Genomic DNA, 19635 nt, shown 5'->3' with positions numbered 1-19635 from the left:
AAATGTATTTAAAATACAGTAAAATACATAATTTATTAATATTTCTCTTTAAACCAAAACATACACAACCAGAAAACCTGAGCGATTTTATTTCTCACACAAAACCAAGAGAAGGATTTTGTCTAAGTGGTTTAATGGTAACACTACAATTTTCATACTACATACAAAATTTATCCTAGATAGTTTTACATACTTTGATTAATTAACAGTTTGTATTAGAGATGCCTTAAGTTTTAGCTTTCATATTTTCCAGATTCTGTACTGCATTATTATATAACTCCGAACTTCATATAAGGTGTTAGCAAGTTCTCTTCACAGTTGAGTCAGACAAAACAATCCTTTCCCAGCCCAAGAACCAAGGACACCGTTGCAGCTTTGGGCTTAAAAAGTATAAACAACAGTGAACTGAGGAGAGCAGTCTGGGAGGATGGGACTTCACAACCCGAAGCTGTAATTGGACAATTAACCCCAGTATGTAAATGGACGAAAACTTAGAATAAGTGTGAAAACATGTGACCTGTCATCCATCTTGGGTAGAGCCACGGCCAGGCTCTTGTACTGCCCAAGGTGTATCCTTTGAAGGTCTTTTTATAAATACCTACTTTATTCCTTTAACACTGTCTAGCCTCTGTTTTAGGTAGCCTCTTAAGGCATCATCAGACTTGCATAGGTAAAACTATGTAAGACAGATCATAGCAGATGGCAGAGAATAGTTAAGTACACATCTTTCTCCTTGATATCCAGTATTTCAATCCTATTGCTGAAGAGAAGCAATAAATGCTGCATCTAGCATTAATGATGAGCTGGTGAATACATGAAAAGCAATGATAAACTACAGGCAAGTGTACAGTGTCACAAAGAAAAAAAGAAACAAGACCTTATCTAGTAGTACAAAATGTTAAGATTAAATTCAGCCAGAAGACCAGTAGTTGACTACTATGTACGGAGTCCTTAAATAGCATCCAAAATTCTCTGTAGCTGGTGTTTATGGCTTAAATATATACAAAAGTTATCCCTCCTTTTTTTACAAAATGCTTTCTGGGTTATCTTATAGCATTAAGAACCATCATCTCTTGTAGTATCCTTAAATAGCATCCAAAATTCTCTGTAGCTGGTGTTTATGGCTTAAATATATACAAAAGTTCTCTCTCCTTTTTTTACTAAACACTTTCTGGTTTTTTGTATAGCATTAAGGATCATCATCTCTTGCAGTATCACATACCATTTGGTAAACATAACAACTGAATCTCCTATTAGGCTTCTGTTCTATATGTAATACGAGGTCTTTGTCAAAGTAAACTTCATGACTGTAAGTCTGAAATGAGAAAAAAAAAGTTCAGATTGCAGTCTCTATTTCCACAACTTGCTTATATCTGTATCATTTTCCACAAGGAAAAAAAATATTTAACAGTGGTGAACTCCATGATCAGGCAGAAATTTTATGTGGATCCACAGAGATTACTCTTCCAGATAAAGGACAGAATTTTATAACTTTGAGAGGTTTCTCACACCCCTATTTTAGGAATCTAAGTTCTGAGCATCTGATTTAAGATCACAAGTTGCCTATGCAGGCAATGATAAAAGATGTGTAACAGTGCTGAAAATTTCAGACCATCTAAGTTGGATGCCCACCTAAACTTGGACTGTATGAACAGCCCATTCCATCTTCCCAAATATATATACAGTGAGATCTATGCTTCATTTTATGCATGAGTACTTCAAGTTAAACTAGGGAGACTCTTTACAAGTTGAAAAGTTAGTCTGATGTAACTAGCCACAGAGTATTTAAGTTGATAAATACTTCAGAAATACTTTAAAGACAACCCTTACCCCAACCAAAAAAAAACCAACAAAAAAAATCACTATTTCAAATAATGGAGATTTTTAGGTAAATTAACTGATAGAGTACTTAAAATTTTACAGTTGTAATTGTTATTTTATGCAAATCTCATCCCTTTACTACTTATATACCTGCTTGAAATATAAACAGAAGTGGTATGTGAATGAGTATGGGAAGAGACAGTGGGAAGAAAACACAAGAATTTTCCTCACCACATCCCAGGACTCCTTTAATGGAATACTCTTGAGTAGAATCCCATGTTCATTGCAATGGAAGTCAAGGTGAGCTCTTCCATCAGCTCCTATCTGAGTAACTGCCACAGTGGATAATAAATCCAATTCATCTTCATAGTCCACAATTTTGAATGTCTTAGGAAAAACAAAACCTCAAGTTTACAAATCAAAAACAAATTCACATTCCCCTCTACCTAAATTGCATAGCTATTTTTTCTTCATGTGAAAGTAGTATTGGGCAAATTCTAGTTCTTAAGTCTTCTCATCCGAAAGAAAACTTTGGGAGCCCAATACCCAACAGGCATTTTTCCCAACATGAGTTGTCAGGGTATTTCAGCAAAATTCCTTAAATAGGAGAAAAGGAAGTGATGTTCTGAAAAATCCTAATGTGCAAGTACATGTATTTTATATGTAGCATATAAGAAATATAAAAGAAGTACTTCTAAAATGGCCAAAGAAGTGTATTTAGGCTCTTGAAGCAGAGATGTTAATAGACAGTGTAGCTTTAAACCATCATTGGTTTTGAGGGAATGGGTACATTAGAGTAATTCCATGTATATCTGTGTGTTCTGTTCAGATCTCTCTTTTGCTGCACAGATTATAGGTCAGTGAAGAACTGACACCAAAATTTGAAGACTGTGAATGACCTTAATTGCTTTATCTCGCTGTGACATACTCTAAATTCAAGCCAGTCCTTTTCTTCCATAATGTAAAAACATTTACTGGAATCACAAGTATAGTGTAGCAACAGGAAAAAAAATAGTGTGCAATTACTTTTATTATGGTTAAAAGAAAAAGTGCATAGAAATAAACTGCAGACCCTTAAGGGTTATACTGGACTGTGCTGTATTTTTACCATAGTAAAATCTATTTCCTCAGAATAAATAGGAGTGACTGCCAGAAACTGATGGATTTTACCTGTTGTGCTTATGTCAATTACAGATCCAGCTCTAGATAGAGAGCTAGAAATATTTTTCATAACCTTTTAAGACTCAAGTGGTGTTTTCAATCTCAAGAAGCAGTTACTTACAGGAAAAGTGCTAAATACCTTATCCTACAATGCAATCAAAGTTACTGGGAGGGAAAAATAAAGTTGAGAGATATTATAAAAAAGAAAAGAGGATCCTGAAGCAGAGGAAAAGAAAAAGTTTCTTTCATTTCATAAAATGCTTTATAAGAAATGTTCAAAGTAGATATTTAAATAGATAAAAGAGTAATGGTTTGTCACATTAACGTATCTTTTCTGTGCCATTGAAGTCACATGGAATTATGATATTGTGGGGCATCAGTTCTTGAAAGAAAGAAAAAATACAAAGCTCAAATGTTGACCAAGGAGAAAAGATGATAAACAGTATGTGAAGCAATTGGAAGAAGACAAAGAGAAGAGGAATAAAGAATTCAAGGATATACACAGCTAATGGTTACACCCACTGCCCCTGAAACAAGAAGGGCTTCTGGCTAGCTAAACACTAAAACAATCCATGAAGTGCTCTCACTTCAGTTACCTCTTGTTCTGGGTCATCATCCAGCAAGGCAAAACGCTTTTTCACCACTCGACCAGAAGCTGTTACAGTAACATTGTTGTTCACCTTTGGAGAAACATAAAAAAAGTGTCTCTAGACTTCGGAGCAATGTAGTTTCTATCGATTTGACAATGTATCTGTTCCATATATTTTGCTTTCTGACCTTGTTTTACTCATTAGCTACACACAGCCCTGGTGCTGCTGTTTTCTTTATGAGTTCATGAACTTGGTGACTTTACCTGAGATATTATTGCACTGTTTACTCATATTCAGAGGTGTCCCACAGAGATGGCAAAGGTTCTCAGCTACCATAATTTTTTGAACAGAAGTGACTAGAACCAAGATGCTAGAATAAGAGTTAAGACTGCTAAATCGCCACCAATTTTTTTCCTAAACTTTTACTTCCAGAAGATGGGAGAAGTAGCATCTTAAACCACCATGGCTGCCTCCACTGGGCTTCATTAACACCAGAAATACTAAAAAATAGGTTATCAGTGTCTTAATAGAAGTCAAAAGGAATAAGCACAACATAGGAAGGATTAGAACTCATATTTCTTTCTTCTTACTGTAACAGAAGTTACCTTCACAACTCTCAAAAAGCAGTATGGCAAGTTATTAGATGACCCGGCGTTTAGTTTTTGAATTCAATACAAGTTTTGTTCTTGAGTTTGTGAAGATTTTTAATACACAAACCTTTCTTCCCACATTAAAAATTAGCATCACAGATTTGCACATTATACAGTATTCAGACTACAAAAACTTGCTTTTAGGTAAAAAAGCAAGTTTTGTCTGCTGAATCAAAATGACAGTTCCAGGCACTACCTAGAATTTTTTTCATGTGCGCTCTTTAACCTTTTTGACATTAGATTGTCTTTGTGATTCTATATCACAAAAGACTTCAAGAAACAACTGAGGTGATTAAAGAGCTCAGTTCTACCACTAGTTTTAAATCATCCTCTCACACTTGGGTCTACTTTTCTGCACTCTTCTGATCCACTGATGACTCAGTCCTGTTCTGCTCCAGTTCAGCAAAACAAGAAGCAGAAAGTACTCACCTTTTCTGCCAGGTTAATCTGTTATTTTAGAGCACTGATTTGGCTCACCAAGTGTTAGATGAAGGCCAAACTTGGCACAGGAGAATGACAGGTGTGCAAGGCCAGGAAAAGGAATGGACTTTTGGAAGCCATGTAGCGTTTTTGTTGTCTTATGAAGACTTACCCCTAAGTTATGAGAGACTTGAAACATTCCTAGCATTTGTATGATCAACTTACCTGAGCACCAGAGATGCACACAATTATCACAATTATCAATTGGTGGCACCTTCATTTGAAGGAAATCTGTCACCATCTTTTAAGTATGTTTTATATCCATGATATATGGTTACACTGCACACCTTAAAGAACACTGAAAACTAAAGAACAGACTGAAGGTTTCAGAAATCTATCCTGAAAGTGTTACTGATTTCAAAATTCTTTTCATACTGTTTGAAGTCCAATGAAGACAGAGCATGTCTTTCAATAAACCTTGGAGAAAGCCCATAAAACACAGTGATTCCTCAAATATGCAAACGCCCAGTTTATAGCTCAAAATCACACATTGTGATCTCAGACACTAAACTCACACAGTTTTCTCTGTTGGCTACAATCGTAAAATCTTCTGCAATCTCCATCTGATCTGCATGATTTTTAACTTCCTTAAGCTTTAAGACTCTACAAAAAAAAACAAATTACAAAGTGAGTAATGCATTCTAATCTGCTTACTACAACATTTCTATATATTTTTTAAATCTAGTACATTAAAACACTGTAAATAAATAAAATGGAAATTAGTTATTTTTGTAATTTATGTTTATCGGTGGAATTTTGATACAGTGGTCCTTGAGTATTTTTCATACCAAAATCTAAACTGTGGCCTCTAGTGCTCACATTCATCACACAGAAATCTGCAGATGTTTCTAGAAGAATGTTTGATTCTAACAAATTAATAGATTTTATATTTTCTACAGTCTGATGAGTGTTTGGGCCTGCAAATCGTCTGACTACTAAATTTATGCAGTTATGCAACTTCTCTAATAAATAAAAGATTTGAGTAAAAAAGGCTCATACTTTATCAAATTTGGTCCCACGTGGATTATTCTACCTGACATATCTGGATGGAAATATATCCAGTCAGGTTCAAGTGAACAGCATTTCATATCCTGTATGCCATTTTTTGCCTGAAGAAGAAAAGGAAAGCTTAGAATATTAGTATTTTGAAAGTCTCACAGATCTAATCAAAGAGGAAATACTGAGCTCCTCACTATATACCTCTGGAGGTTTAGAAGTATTGCTCCTAAACATGACCAGAAAGGAGGCCAGTGGAACAATAAAACCAACAACAATAATAATAAAAAAAACTCAGTTCCAATTCTCAAGATATTCAGTGAAGTAGTTTTGAGATTTTTCATATGCAATAAGCAATAACCTTGTACCTTAGCTATGTATTGTCCCATCTCTCCTGAAACTAAGCAGAATGAAGACTTAACCTACACTGTGCAAACACTTCAACAATTCCAGCTATTTGAGTATCCAAGACATGGCATGTGGCAAGACACGTGACAAACATTAGCACAGAGTTTGACTTGAGCTTCAAACCTCAGGCTTAGCCACTTTTCATGCAAATTATTTGTGGAGCATGTAAGCCTGGAATACCTTGCGATTTCAGCAATCAGATGCAAGCCAGTCAAAATCTCGGGATTTTGGCAGTGGCTTTCTGTTATTAAATTTAGCTGACATAGATTATTCAAATTGCCAAATACATGAACCCACATAGAAAAAAAACCAGATGAGAAAGGATTCTGCAAGTCCATTTGAATCAAAATTGATCTTCAGCTACAATTGTGGAACATCAGTTTTGAAAATAAGGAGGGAAAATAATTGATCAGGCAAGCAAAAGAGATAAGGACATTTACAGATGAGACTTATTTAGCCAAGAAACTCTTAACAGGCCCAGAAGTTGCTTGAAATACAGAATGATCTTCAGGTCAATTCCACATTCAAAATAAAAGCTGAGATGGAGAGCTCACAAAAAATAGTATTCATATGATGAATAGTACATAAACAAAAATAATTAGGAACAGATTAAACTAACTAATAAAACCCTTATAGGGACAGAAGGGGATTAAACTGAGCAATCAAATATTTTTTAGGGAGAGAAAGAAGGTACAAGTCAAAGATAAACTACAAACATTAAGGACATTTATTCTGCAATACCATAAAATTTAAAATAATTCACTAGTCAGCATTTAGTAGGCTGACTAGTCAGAAGTGCATTAGGACGTTACCATGCAAGGAAACAGGTAATGAGACTTTTAAGTCATGAATACAGTGCTGTGTAGCTCTGACTGCACTACTACTGTACTGGAATGAAGAAATATGAGAAGCAGTACTGATTCAGAAGAACGTATTTTACACATGACTCCATGGGATAACTAATTTAATACTGGAGTGAGCCTGTGAAAGCACTACACTGGTAAACAAAGGTATTGTAACCTACTCAGAATAAGAGATGAAGACAGACATAATACACATTAATTTCAGAGAAGCTGCTTTCTGAATGTATTACCAAAGCATTGTCTTTCAGAGAACAAATATGGAAGACTCCTTTATGTTTTTTCTTGTTTGGTGTGATGATATAATGCCAAGGGTAACCTCCAATTTGAAATGCATTCTCCAGAGAAGATGCTTCAAATAGCAAAGGTGGGGTATCTGCAAATATTCGGTAATGTTAACACCATTAGTAGCAGAACAGTCATCATTCAATTGATGCTTACAATTCTAAATTCCAATAAAGCTACTAATTCTTCAGAACTTTTGAGGATTGGTGGAAACACATTGGCTATTAACTCTTTTCCAGTGCTAGCTATGCTACCTCACCCAGCATCCAGGCGCACATCTGCAGTTCCCTCTTCTTCCCTCCCTCCCTTCAGAAGGAGGGTTACTGCCTTCTCAGATCCTGATGCTGAATACTCTTCTAGTACCTTTGACTTACAAGCAAAGACACAGCAAATAATTAAAATTATTCCAGCTCATCTGATTGAGAAAGGATGCACACATGAACAGATCAAAGACCATATCAAGATGGCCACTATTCTCTTGAGAAAACCAGTGATAAATAACTGGAAACAGCAAGCAGCAACCTCAAATAACAGAATTAAATGCAGGAAGATAGAATATTCAGATTCTGCTTTCTCCTTTTGTGTAATACAACAAAATAGCGTGGGCCACAATGGAAGCAATCTGTAGCTGAGTCCATAAAAATCAATCAAAATACAGAATTTTTTGCAATTAATGGCAAAAGGTATCTAGTTTTCCTTTCAGTTCACTTGAGATAATCTATACTAGGCCATTAGTACAACTCTTCTTTTTACTAAATGAGAGGCATTTTTAATGAAATGAACTTTACAACTTCTCCCAACTAGCTAAATTAAAGCGATTTCTACAGCTGCTATAACTGAATCAATTTTAGACTGAAGATCAGGTCTTTCCAAGAGTAGAGAAAAGCTGGGGAAAGAACTGACAAAACATGGAGAAAATCTGCAATTACGAGGGGAATTTAAACTGGCAGAATATAAAAACCCAAACTGAATTGGTGCAAGGAGAACAAGGTTCTTATATGGACTTTGAGTCCCAAAGGTTTTATCCAAATTTTGACTTGTTCTTTTCTTGCTTTGTCTAGATAATAATCCTAATGCCAATGGTGCTGTGACATGACATCACATATTATGTTTATGGAGTGCTTCTCTCCTCTTCCTTTGTTCATGTTTCCATCAATTTAGCCATTTAGATTGAATGGAATTAGTTCACTGCCAATGGAAATGAAGTCTTTCCTAAGCTGGAAAGTGGCTGCGTCCCATTTGCTTTTTGGAGTGACACATAAGAAATGGGGGATTCTGTGCAAGAGATAAACTATATGTTATAAAAAACTCATGCATCTGCTGGAAATGTAGAGAATGTTGAAGATGGAAGCATAAGCAAAGGACCTACTGATACTAAAATCCGTCAGAAAATGAAAAATGAGTTAAGAAACTTTGTGACATTTTACCCAAACAACTTCTTAAATAAAGCTTATATATCAAGGTTCCTCAAAAATTCTGGTAGATGGACTAAATTATACAATTAAATGTATCTCAAGAGTATATCAATAGTGAGTAGTAGAGGCTGCTTATAAAATTTGCCTTTCCTATTATGGTTTCCACTTAAACCACTGTGATAATGTGATTCTGCTGCCTCAACTCTATCATTCCCACTTGTATGTCACTTGCTCTTGTTGCTAAACACCTCCTGCTTTATTGTTTGCAAGTCCTTTCCCAAGTCTTGCCAGTTTTCAATCTCTGGTTGAGCTTCTTTGTTCACTTTAAGCTCTGCAAACTTATCTAAACAAAGCTGTTCCTGGCAGCACTAACAAGTGTTCTACTTGCAAATAAAACCAAAGAAATAACAACAAGAAAAGGTTTCTACAAAGTATCCTTCTCCTTGCCGGATGGGGGTGGGGGGGTGTTGTGTTCTGAAATGACTGTATCAGCTAACAATAAATCAAACTACAGTTTTAAAGTTCTGGGCCGTTCAGAAAATCACACACTGTGACCAAAATCAATTCTTCACCAGCAGTTAAGAGCTCTAGCATAGTACATCTTAGCCTGTAAGTTTTGATCCCTATACACTTTGGGTACCTCACACCATAAAAACAGTACTGTAACAATGCCCATCCCTTCAGGCAATGTCTGTAGGGAGGCTAGGACTTAAGTGAGAAAGAAGACTACACACAGTTAAATTATAGTGAATACAAGTCTGCACTCTGAAACTGCTAGGATCTTGCTCACTGAAGCATTTGCCCATCTCCTTCTTGAAAGAAAACAACTCAAAAACCACAGGAATGCAACTATTTGCAAAAAGCAAGCATGAAAACGTACGTCATGGGTTCAAAACTTCCTAACCACAAATTCCTCCTGAATATGATTAAAGATCAAAAAGGTTTTCTCCAGTACACTGGTTTTAAATCTCAAAACTAAAAACTATAATGATCTATAAGCCATGAGATCAAATCTTCCTATTAAAGTTCCCACAGCAGTTTTCCACAGGTCCCTAATATTAAATGGTGGTTTCACAGATTGAGATGGAGGCAAAAAATGGGGGAAGATTTCCCTTTGCCAAAACAGAGACATCAAATATAGCAGCCTATTGCTTTGTTCTGATAAAACATTGCATTATAACCTCACTATATAAGTCTGTACTTTATCTTTTATCTTTGTCTCTACTTTATCTTTTATCTTTGTCCCTCATTTTTTTATAAATCTGGAATGATTTGTCCCTTATTATCTGACACTCTTGAAAAAATAAAGACATTTTTATGTGGACAACCACCTAAAAAAATTTAATAGAGAAACATTCAAAATTAAATAAATAAGTGCATGCATTCTTTGATGCTTGTGAAACCAACCTTTTAAATTTTTTTTAGATGCCTCAAGTGTAGGCTTGTGAAAATATATTTTTAAAGTAAGAAAAGAAATTTCAAAAGAAGTCTCAGGCTTTGGTCATTCTTTAAGATTCTTAGCATCAAATTCTAATCTCAAGTGCACCAACAGAAGCCACTGATTGCTTTTAGAGAAAGAAGTCTTTCCATAATGCAGAACGTTTATAAGTTAATGATTTGAGGCATTAGAATGGTTTTTATTAATTTGTTCTCAGGAATTCATTTTACTGAAATCGGCACATTTCTGACAACTTAGAATATCAAAATGCAAGTCAGACAAATTGTATTCGGTCTCTTTGAATTTCATCTTCGAGTTAATGTTCTTACATCTTTTGCTTACATACCATATTCTGTTTCTGGGTGCTACTAACAGATATCCTAGTCCTTCCTCTTTCTCAAAAGCAATTGCATCTCAGAAATAAAGAAAGGGGTTTCCATTTCATGCATTGATAATAAAGTTTTTCAGATAGCTTAGTTGCTCTAACAGTTTTCTTGGTGTGTCCTATATAATTATTACTGTAATCAGAAGTAAAGCAAAGCACATTTTACTATAATGCAAATCCAGAAGCACAGCTACAGCACAATATGAGCACAGTAATTTTAATATTTTTTCTTAGTGTGAATAAGCCACCATCAATCCATAAAAGACACAGTCAAGCCAATACAAAGACCATAATTACCTGTTATTTTAATGTTACATGGAAGACCAAATGGATACTTTCCTACAATTCCCACCTGACCATTCCAGTTGAATTCTTGTCCCAAATCAAATGATTGTTCTGTGAACTGAAATAATACAGAAAATTTAGATTTACAGATGAGTATTTACTTGCTGTTTAGTTTTATTCTCTATTACTACTGCATTCTTTATCTCGTCAGATACTGCTTGAGGTCTTATTTTGGAATTAATGTTTGATTTTTGATTGGAAGGATATAAACTGACATGTCTAACTGCAGTTCTGTTTGAGATCAAACTTCCCCATGCCCACCAGTTTCTGGCCTTCACAGTCATCTATAAGTACAGACTAGGTGTGTAGAGAGAAGCACATCTGGTGTAACATTTACATAACTCCCCGGAAGTGCCCGTCTGACCCTGTATCTCTTATGTTTTGCCACCTGTAACTGTTCCCAGTAATTTTTCTGATAGTGTGTCCATTTTTATCTAATGACTGTAAACAGATCTAGGCAGGAACCTACATACCCCATGTACTTATGTAGAGTATATGAATATTTATGACTTGTTACCCAAAAATAGCAATGGACTGTATGAAAACTCTTTATTTCATTACCTGTTCCAAAATGGCCTTGAAGTTATAGAGTCTGACCAGACCCATGCTATACATTACAATCAGGATTCCATTAGAAACAGCAACATCTGTCACACTATTACCAAAAATCTGGAATAAAATGAAGCAAAAAAAAATTCTATAAGAGAAGAAATAATTGAGAGAAAACACAAATAACTGACATTATGTCCTTGATTTTGCAATCACTTTTTTTTATTCTGATCAAATTCTATGATCAGTGTTTAGGTTCAAGTTTTCTCTAACTGATCTGTTCTGCTGAGTTTCTTTAATCCATTGCACTGCAGTAACACACGAGGCTACAGTAGTCATATTCTGCAAGCAGATTCATGCTCTAATCAATTCTCAGTATATCTTCATATCATGCTACCCAGTCATTATCATACATGAATAGATAATATTATCCAGCATCCCACGTTAGCAAAACTAGCAACTCGATCTAAAAGTCCTGATTTCAGATCTTCTGTTCTTTCTTCATCCCGAGTGTAAAATACTAGTCTAATCACAACTCTCTGACTGCATACAGCTGTACTAAAACTACATTATCAAGCTGTCACAGAGTACAGGGTTCTCTCTGAATCCAAATTAGACATATACATGAGAATTTGACTTATCTTTTTTAAAAATTATGCACTATTCATTTGTGCCACTGCTTAACACATCACTGAGCTAACCCCACAAACAAATTCTTAATATTTAATTAATACCAACATGTGAAGTTGATAGGGTTTTTTTTAATAGATATGCTTGAAAATGTACTTTTCTTTAATCTGACTGACTATGTGAAAAAGCAATTAAACCGTTTAAAACACGCTTAAAAACAACAAAAAACTAAAGAAACCCAGAAACTGTAAGACACCTACATCTTAACACTGCCAGCGATTTTGTGATCTGTTTGGTTCTGACAGATATATTCACACCCGAGACTCTGCCTTTTATTTAGTTTTATGGCTCTTTCTCAATACATTTGCTAGCTTAGGTCTCAGTGTCTATCAGACATAAACTCTAATAATCTTCCAGCCCTAAGTCTCCTTTCTATCCTTGAGACCTCAGCCACTTGGAACTCACAATATATTGTGGTATACCATCTCAGTAAAGCTGATGCATGAGGTGCATTCTGCAGCCTTAGGCAGTAACACTAACCCCAACTCCAATCTAACAGTTACATTCCACTGATCTGTGTCAGGTCTGGCACTGCCTTCACTGCTGGCATCTCCTGCTGGGTATTCTCACATCCCAAATGCTGCCCTGTCCATTACAATTTTAACCATTTCTCTGATGAGTACTCAGCACAGACCCAGCTGAAGAAGTGCTTCTTCACATGTTTTGCCTCCTATGACCATGATGAATCTGGCATGCCATTCCTAACCAGACTGAGGAAACCTTTGATACTGGTAATGTTTTTTCCAGTCCTAAATACTAATTTTGAACAGAACAATACACAGTACCCCCAAGTTTTCATGGGCCCAAATGAAAAAGTTTAAACCCCTGCCTTCACTTGCCCGGCCCAATTTCAATCACAGCCTCAACCCAACCCAGCACCAGCTAAAACTCTAGCTTATAACTCTGGACCCTAAAAGACACAGTACCTACACAGACGCAGTTTTCATGTTTGTACTGTTTCACGTGTAAGTTGTATCCAGAGCCTTCTTGACTTAAAATAGAACAGTAAAAATTACAATCTGGCTCAAAGTTTCTTCCTAAGTATATACACTTACTTATAGGTCAGAAAGTGAACTCGGGTTGTTTGTTCTTGACTGATAAAGCAAGATATATTTACTTTTGTCATTCAGTAACAGTGATAATAAAAGTTGAAACATTTGTAATTGTATATAGAATTCATAGACTATTACTAGGACTGGGTCAGAGGCAAATCTGTTGTTAAGGAGGTGAAAAGAAGTGTACAAACATTTTAGGGTTCCCTAATTCTTATGACTGCTCTAAGAAAAGGCTGAAGTCCTGCTGCCATGTCAAAGAGTAACCCAGTAAGAGAATCCATTCATATCTTCTCTTCTGGTCCTTAGAATTAAGAATATTTGCTCCAACACCCCTATCAGACACAAGAACACTGCTGCTAATTAATGTTTCAATTGCTTTAAAAGCTTGTAAGTATGACTTCTGAAATAAGTGTCTAAACTACAGCTGTCATACAACTGCATTACAGACTGCATATTATTAGAGAAATTAACTTACCTTTTTGTTTATTTCCAGCATTCCAATGAATGAAAGAGGCAAAACTTGGAATACAGCAAGATAAAACAATACAGTCTGTTGGATTCCTGCCTGGGAAGGAACAATACTGAACATAGTTATTAAAGGTAGGACATCTTTATCTTCTTCCATAATAACCAAGTATTATGTCCCCATCTTTATGCTTGTACATTTTTTTGATCAATGCTGTAAAAATTACAACACTTACCTGCCGTGCTGCTGCAGGGAGCTTATTCTGAGCTGACTTTACAATCATTACCTCTTGAGGAGTATCCCAGCTCAGATATCTGTTTGTGACAAGGAAGGCCTGTCTTAACCACTTAAAAACCATATATTAATGTATTATTTCACATAAAATATAATCAACTATAACTAAGCAAATGTCTATGCCCAGGAAAACTTTAGTATTTGATTTGGAAGAGGTGCTCAAGTTGTTTGCTATTTGCAATAATGCAGAAATCCATGGAACTAGAAATGACTTTTTTCATACAGGATTGTGAGAAAAATTTGGAAAGTGTGAATATTCACTATCTTAATTTTTTTCCTTCTCTCATAATCACCACTTTCCTATCCTTCAGCCTAAAGAAAATATTATTTTCTGAAAACCAAAAAAAAGAAGCAGTTTACCAGAAGCAGTACCTGCCCTGCTTTAAAAGAGAAATATGGTTACCCTATGGAGAAGAACCTTTGCAAATTAAAAACAGCTCAGACTTCGAACATATTGTTTGTATGTTTGATCAGGTTTGTTTTTCAGCTCTTAAAGTCCTCTCCTGGTATGTTGCCGTTGCAATACTAAAGGCTGTAAAGTCATCCGAGAAAAGCAAATAGTAGGCTAGGTTTTATAGAACTTGATACCAAATTTCACACTATAATACTAAAGTAGATGAAATTCTTCTACAAGTAAGAGCATGCAGGAACAGTACTCCAGGTAATGGTCTAGATTAACAAGCCTGTTGTCAGCCATAGGGTAGTACTAAAAAAACACGATTCCCCTTCTCCTCTATAGTACTAATCACTGTTAATTATATTAAGTTCTCCTTCTCCACTATACTACTACTGACTGTTAATGATATGAAGCCTAGTTGTTGTTTATTACCTGAAGAATTTGCAACAGGAACCAGCAAGATACACTTTTTCCAGTACTTCCCCACTATCAGCAGAGAGACGTAGAAGCCAGTTCTGCACTGTCAAGACTATCAGGGAAGCTTTATAATCTGATGGACTCGGTAGCATTTCCCCCTACATAAAAAAAAGGCTATTAGAAAAAAAGTTTGTATCAGGAGGATACAAAACATTTTGACACAGAAGAACATGAAAGTAAATACACATGCCTCAAAAACTGAAGGAGGAAAGCTGCCTGCTAATCAGATCAGTATCTCTAAGATCATGTCCACATCAAATAATTACCTATGACAAAAATAATTTGCTGCCACACTTTTTGCAAGACTGTTATCTTTTCTAGAAAAGGCACCCTTTAAAAATCTTTGCCTTGCAAAAATTAACAGCTTATTGATCTAATTGATACAAATCTTGAAGAGAAAATTGTTTAAGTATTACGAAAGACGACATTCAGTGATAACTCAACAGTAACTGCTACAAATGGTACTTATACTGCTTTAGTTTTAGGTACCTCAAGGATAGGGCTAATATTTCTAAGCTCTGTGGACACTGAGTGAAGGAGAGAAATGATGCAATTATCAGGTAGAAACAGTAGAAGAGTTTTTGGGCAAGGCTGCTTCAATGGGCCTCCAGTGTACTTGCTTTTTGTTTTTTTTAATGTCAACAGATCTGAAGAAAACTAAAACTCCCAGCTACTGTCCTTGCCATTTAAAAATAAATAAAAATATAAGTAGAACTTATTTTGTAAGAAATTAAGAATTAGTTGCATAAGAATAAAAGCACTGGTTTTAAAATCTTCCATGAAAGCTTATGATAAAAGCATTTGAATGCACTACTGAGAAATTCAGAGAAGTATGCCTCTAAATGTTCAGTTAACATAAATAAGGCACACTGCAAACCGTTAATGACCGAACTCCTTAAAAACATTGAGAAAATAGTTTGGAAAGAAAAAGCACTCCATTCTAAATGTTTCATCAAAATATATTAATTTAGTAGTTTGTACAAAAATATTCTAGTAAAAAGTAATCTTACCAGTGGGCATTCCAATAATAAAGCATCTTCTATTTTTTCAGACTTGGCACACTTTGACTTTTGATAAATTAGTCTTGGCTGCTGTGCAATGCTAGAGGAAAATGATTGCTAATCATTAGTCTGTTTGATAGATCACTTTCTATCAACAAGTCATTTCATACAGTTTTATAAATCCTGTCTTCTCCTTAGGTAGGTCAGAAATCTAAACATCTTATTTTTACTTTGTAAACATACCTGAAATTGCTCTCAAAATAAGGCCTAATAAACAATAGTTAACATAATGTAATATTTTAAAGCTAACCTTCTCTAAATCTTTTGATCTGGTTGCTTTTTGGTTTTAGTTTTGGGTTTACTTTTAGTTTTGGGTTGTTTTTTTTAAGTAACAACCTTAATAGTAACATTCTTGCTCTAGTGATATACATTAAGAAGAAAGCATATTTCAGAAACTAATGATCATCCTGGAACCTTCCCCTCAGGTTCTTCCAATGCTGCCTTTTACAACAAAGGTGTGGCGTCATGTCCAGACATTTTAAAAAAACCCTCTACTAATTAAAATTGATGCCGTTTGGGTTTTGCCTTTTTTCCTTTTATATATTCTCTGTATTCTTCACACAGATATTTGTAACTCTGTCACCTACTGTATTAGTAGTTAGTTTTCCCAGTACTTTTCCATGGCCTTTCCCTAGGCAGAAAGACAAAACAAATTCCAGAGCTCCAAGCTCTGGGAGGTACAAGGCCCCAGTGCTACCTTGGTTCTACCTTGGAACCAAGACTGAGAACAACTCTTCGAGATACATTCTCATAGACAAAGTACAACTAGTGCTGAAGGGGGGTTCCAGAGAAGAGGCTTGACCTGGGAGGTGGAATTACATCACCACTTGTCCTCCTAACTGGGGCTTTTTATCAATTATGCTAATTTCCTAAAACCTATAAATGTGTACTCATCCCTTTAAGGGTGGGCTTTTGTGGACATCTTTCCGTAACTGCCTCAGAAGGCCTTCATTAAAGATCTCCTTTTATATTACCTCCTTACTAAAATTATCTTGAGTTTCATTTCCAGGTTGAGAAAAAGGCAACAAAATAAAAGCTTTGCACAGCGCACAGTTTTGCCCTCTGGGAGAGGATGAGACAAAGAAAATCCTGAAAGATGTTAGACAGGTTGACCCAGTACTGAAAACATTGAGACAATGCAGGAATAAAAGCAGATTCAGATCTCAGCTGCGGATGATAGATTAACTTAATTGACTCTTAGTGGTTTACCCTGCCAGAGTAGTTTGTATTTTATGTGTCATATGACACTATCTCAGAACTGCTCTGTCCCCAGCTTCCTCAGCAATGCAGTTCTCCAAGTCCATGCTACTTCCCTCACAGCAGGGACAGGCAAGGACAAGGGCTGGTGCACACAGATTTCCTGTCCTCTGCCCTACCATGTGCTGCCTCCTAACCTTTCTCTGCAACTGATCATGGAACAGGAGAATATATTGGATCAGAGAATTGATCTACAAAATACCTTTGCAAAAATTAGCACATAGTGCAAGCTGTACTTTTACATGAAGAATAATCTACTTATTTTACACAGAATTCACATAGTACCAAGCTTGTTACATAGGCTGATTCTGTGACACACTTTAGCACACTGCTAGTTGCCAGACTACAAAGAACTACTGTTCATTTGGTTTTTTAGTGTTCATTTGGTTTTTTTAGTGTAAGACTAGAAAATTGTGTTAATCTTCCATTCCTGCTCTGAAAGCTGAGGTTATACTGCACCTGAAAGATCAGGCTTTCTTTTACCAAAGTAGGTGTCACTTTAAGATACAACAGCATCTGAATGTAATGCAAAGATTGTAAACCAAAGATTTACCCAAGTAAAATCCATTTAAATCACAGCAGCTATTTGTATGAGTAAAGTTAGCAATATAACACAAAACCAGTCTCAAATCTGTAAGTCATTACCTCAAAACTGTAAATTGATTACCTGGTAATACAGCATTGGTAATTGTCCATGTAAATTCTTCCTCTTTCATATGCAATAGGAGATGCAGAATGAGTTGTCCAAACATTCTTGAATTTAGTACTTTCCTGAAACACAACAGTTTTAACAGTGATGGCTGTTTGTAACAAACTTTGGTTCTGAAAATATTTTCTTTGGCTCCTGCAACTTAATGACTTTTATTAATTAAAACTTTACTGCTGAATACATGAGAAAGAATCTTACTTGGTTTTATAAATAAAATTAACAGACCTTTTATAAGAAAATTTTGTCATTTTTAAAGACCAAATTAAAATTTTTAAATTAGCTATTATGGACAGCAGGGGTGAATATTTTGTCATTAACCTGCCTGTATTAAAACTGGCAACTAAACTTCCATAGTGACTTTTGAAATCAAGGATCAAACTCCCCAGAGTATAAATATGCAGAGAATTCTTTTATATGTAATGAATTTGATTTATTGAACACTTAATTCCATTCTGCTGGTGGTGTTTGGTGTGACAGATAGAAAAATGTAATTACCGTTATTTGCAGTAAGTGCCCGAAACGTTAAAGAAATAAACTGCTCACATTAAAGTTTCTTGCATGCATCTGAGATATCAGGAGCTCTATACCATTAACAAAGGTTTCAGTCTTAGAAAAAAGAAGTGTAAGTCCGATGTACTTATTTTGATTTCAGTAAACATTGCATGCCTATTGATCTAGGAAGATCAATGCATGCCTATAAGAAGACCCTTCAGCTGACTTCCAATAAATGTATTTTCAATATAATTGCCAATTCACTTCCACATTCTTTTGTGATGTATTTCTATCAACTACTGCATGGAAACAGTAATTGATTTGACTAAAAAAAAAAAAAAGTTGAGTTTGTAATAGGTTTAATTCCTATTTTTTCTGTAACATCAGTTTCACTGAGAACTGGGGTTATGTTTACCTGAAAATCTCTGCCAATTACCTTATTATGCCAACTCCTTTCAAATTCAACATGAAGCCACTAAAAGCACTAAGAATTTAAGACTAGTATTAAATATGAAGCCATCTTAGGGAAATAGGTGATATAAAATCCCATAAAAGCTCATTTCTAACACAATTATTAGATACATAAGTGCCTTCACAGTTTTTGCCCAGCACAATCCTCTCTACATTTCTAGGTACGAGCCTTGTGAAATAATTTTAACCATTACTCTCTTTCTCAAAACTGCATCTTTTTTCTCCCCAGACTTATTCTGCAGCGTGACCGGGGGCCTCTCGAACACCTGAACTGAGGACCGACGCTCAGCCCCCTCGGCTGCAAGCCCGAACTCGCGGGGCTGCAGCCAGCGCCGAAAGGCAGCCTGTTACCTGACACATGATCCTCCTGAGGAGTCCCAGGTTCTTCCTGTGGGCCACACCAGCATCTCTGGCATAGAAGCCGTGGGCCCTGCGGGTGAGGAGGCGGCACACGTTGTGCACCCCGCACGCCCGGAGGGCGGCCCTGCCCCCGCCGGCGGCCGCCTGCGGGCATTTTCTCGGCCCGCGGGGCGGGATCGCCTTTCTCCCCCGCTCCAGGCTCGCTCTCGGCAGGGCGCGCAGCCTTGCAGGCCGAGGCCCGCGCCGGGTTTATCTCAAACCCCCGCCCTTGCCCGGGGAGAGGCGAAGCGAAGCGGGAAAAGGCCCGAGCGGCCCCTTGCTCCTTCACTCCCGAGCGAGGCAAACCGAGGCCTTCCTACGGTGCTCCGCGCCCCGCGCTTCCCCGGCCGCCGCGGCTCCGGTTTCCGCAGACGCCAGGCGGGGACAGCCCTGCGCCGCCTCCCCCGCGGCCCGCCGGGTACTGTAGTTTTTCCGGGAGCGGAATCGCGCGGCCCGCCCGGACTTCACCCCCCGCCGCCGCTGC

General features: G+C 36.6%; 1 protein-coding gene across 1 annotated transcript; it reads right to left on the bottom strand.

The window, feature by feature from the left end:
• Positions 1–16: 16 nt before the first annotated feature.
• On the bottom strand, positions 17–19528 carry DCAF17 (DDB1 and CUL4 associated factor 17). The gene is made up of 14 exons (XM_038141764.1): positions 19104–19528; positions 17748–17851; positions 15773–15863; positions 14718–14860; positions 13830–13908; positions 13604–13693; positions 11396–11503; positions 10787–10892; positions 7200–7342; positions 5702–5811; positions 5218–5305; positions 3579–3662; positions 2053–2208; positions 17–1315 (listed from the first exon to the last, which is right to left on the bottom strand). Exons 1-14 carry the CDS (start codon positions 19110–19112, stop codon positions 1190–1192), a joined length of 1437 nt encoding a protein of 478 aa, XP_037997692.1. The 5' UTR covers positions 19113–19528; the 3' UTR covers positions 17–1189.
• Positions 19529–19635: the final 107 nt, after the last annotated feature.

This window comes from Motacilla alba, chromosome 7 (genome assembly GCF_015832195.1).
Source record: "Motacilla alba alba isolate MOTALB_02 chromosome 7, Motacilla_alba_V1.0_pri, whole genome shotgun sequence".
Classification (NCBI taxonomy): domain Eukaryota; kingdom Metazoa; phylum Chordata; class Aves; order Passeriformes; family Motacillidae; genus Motacilla; species Motacilla alba.
The sequence above is the reverse complement of the archived record's forward strand: the minus strand, read 5'-3'. Positions and strand labels throughout refer to the sequence as shown.

Excerpts from the sequence above, each read along its gene's own strand:
- DCAF17 (XM_038141764.1), bottom strand. Across the intron at positions 13,909-14,717 it reads TCCTGTTGCAAATTCTTCAG|ATATCTGAGCTGGGATACTC; the intron begins GTAATAAACAAC and ends TGTCACAAACAG. Across the intron at positions 2,209-3,578 it reads ATGATGACCCAGAACAAGAG|ACATTCAAAATTGTGGACTA; the intron begins GTAACTGAAGTG and ends GTTTTTCCTAAG.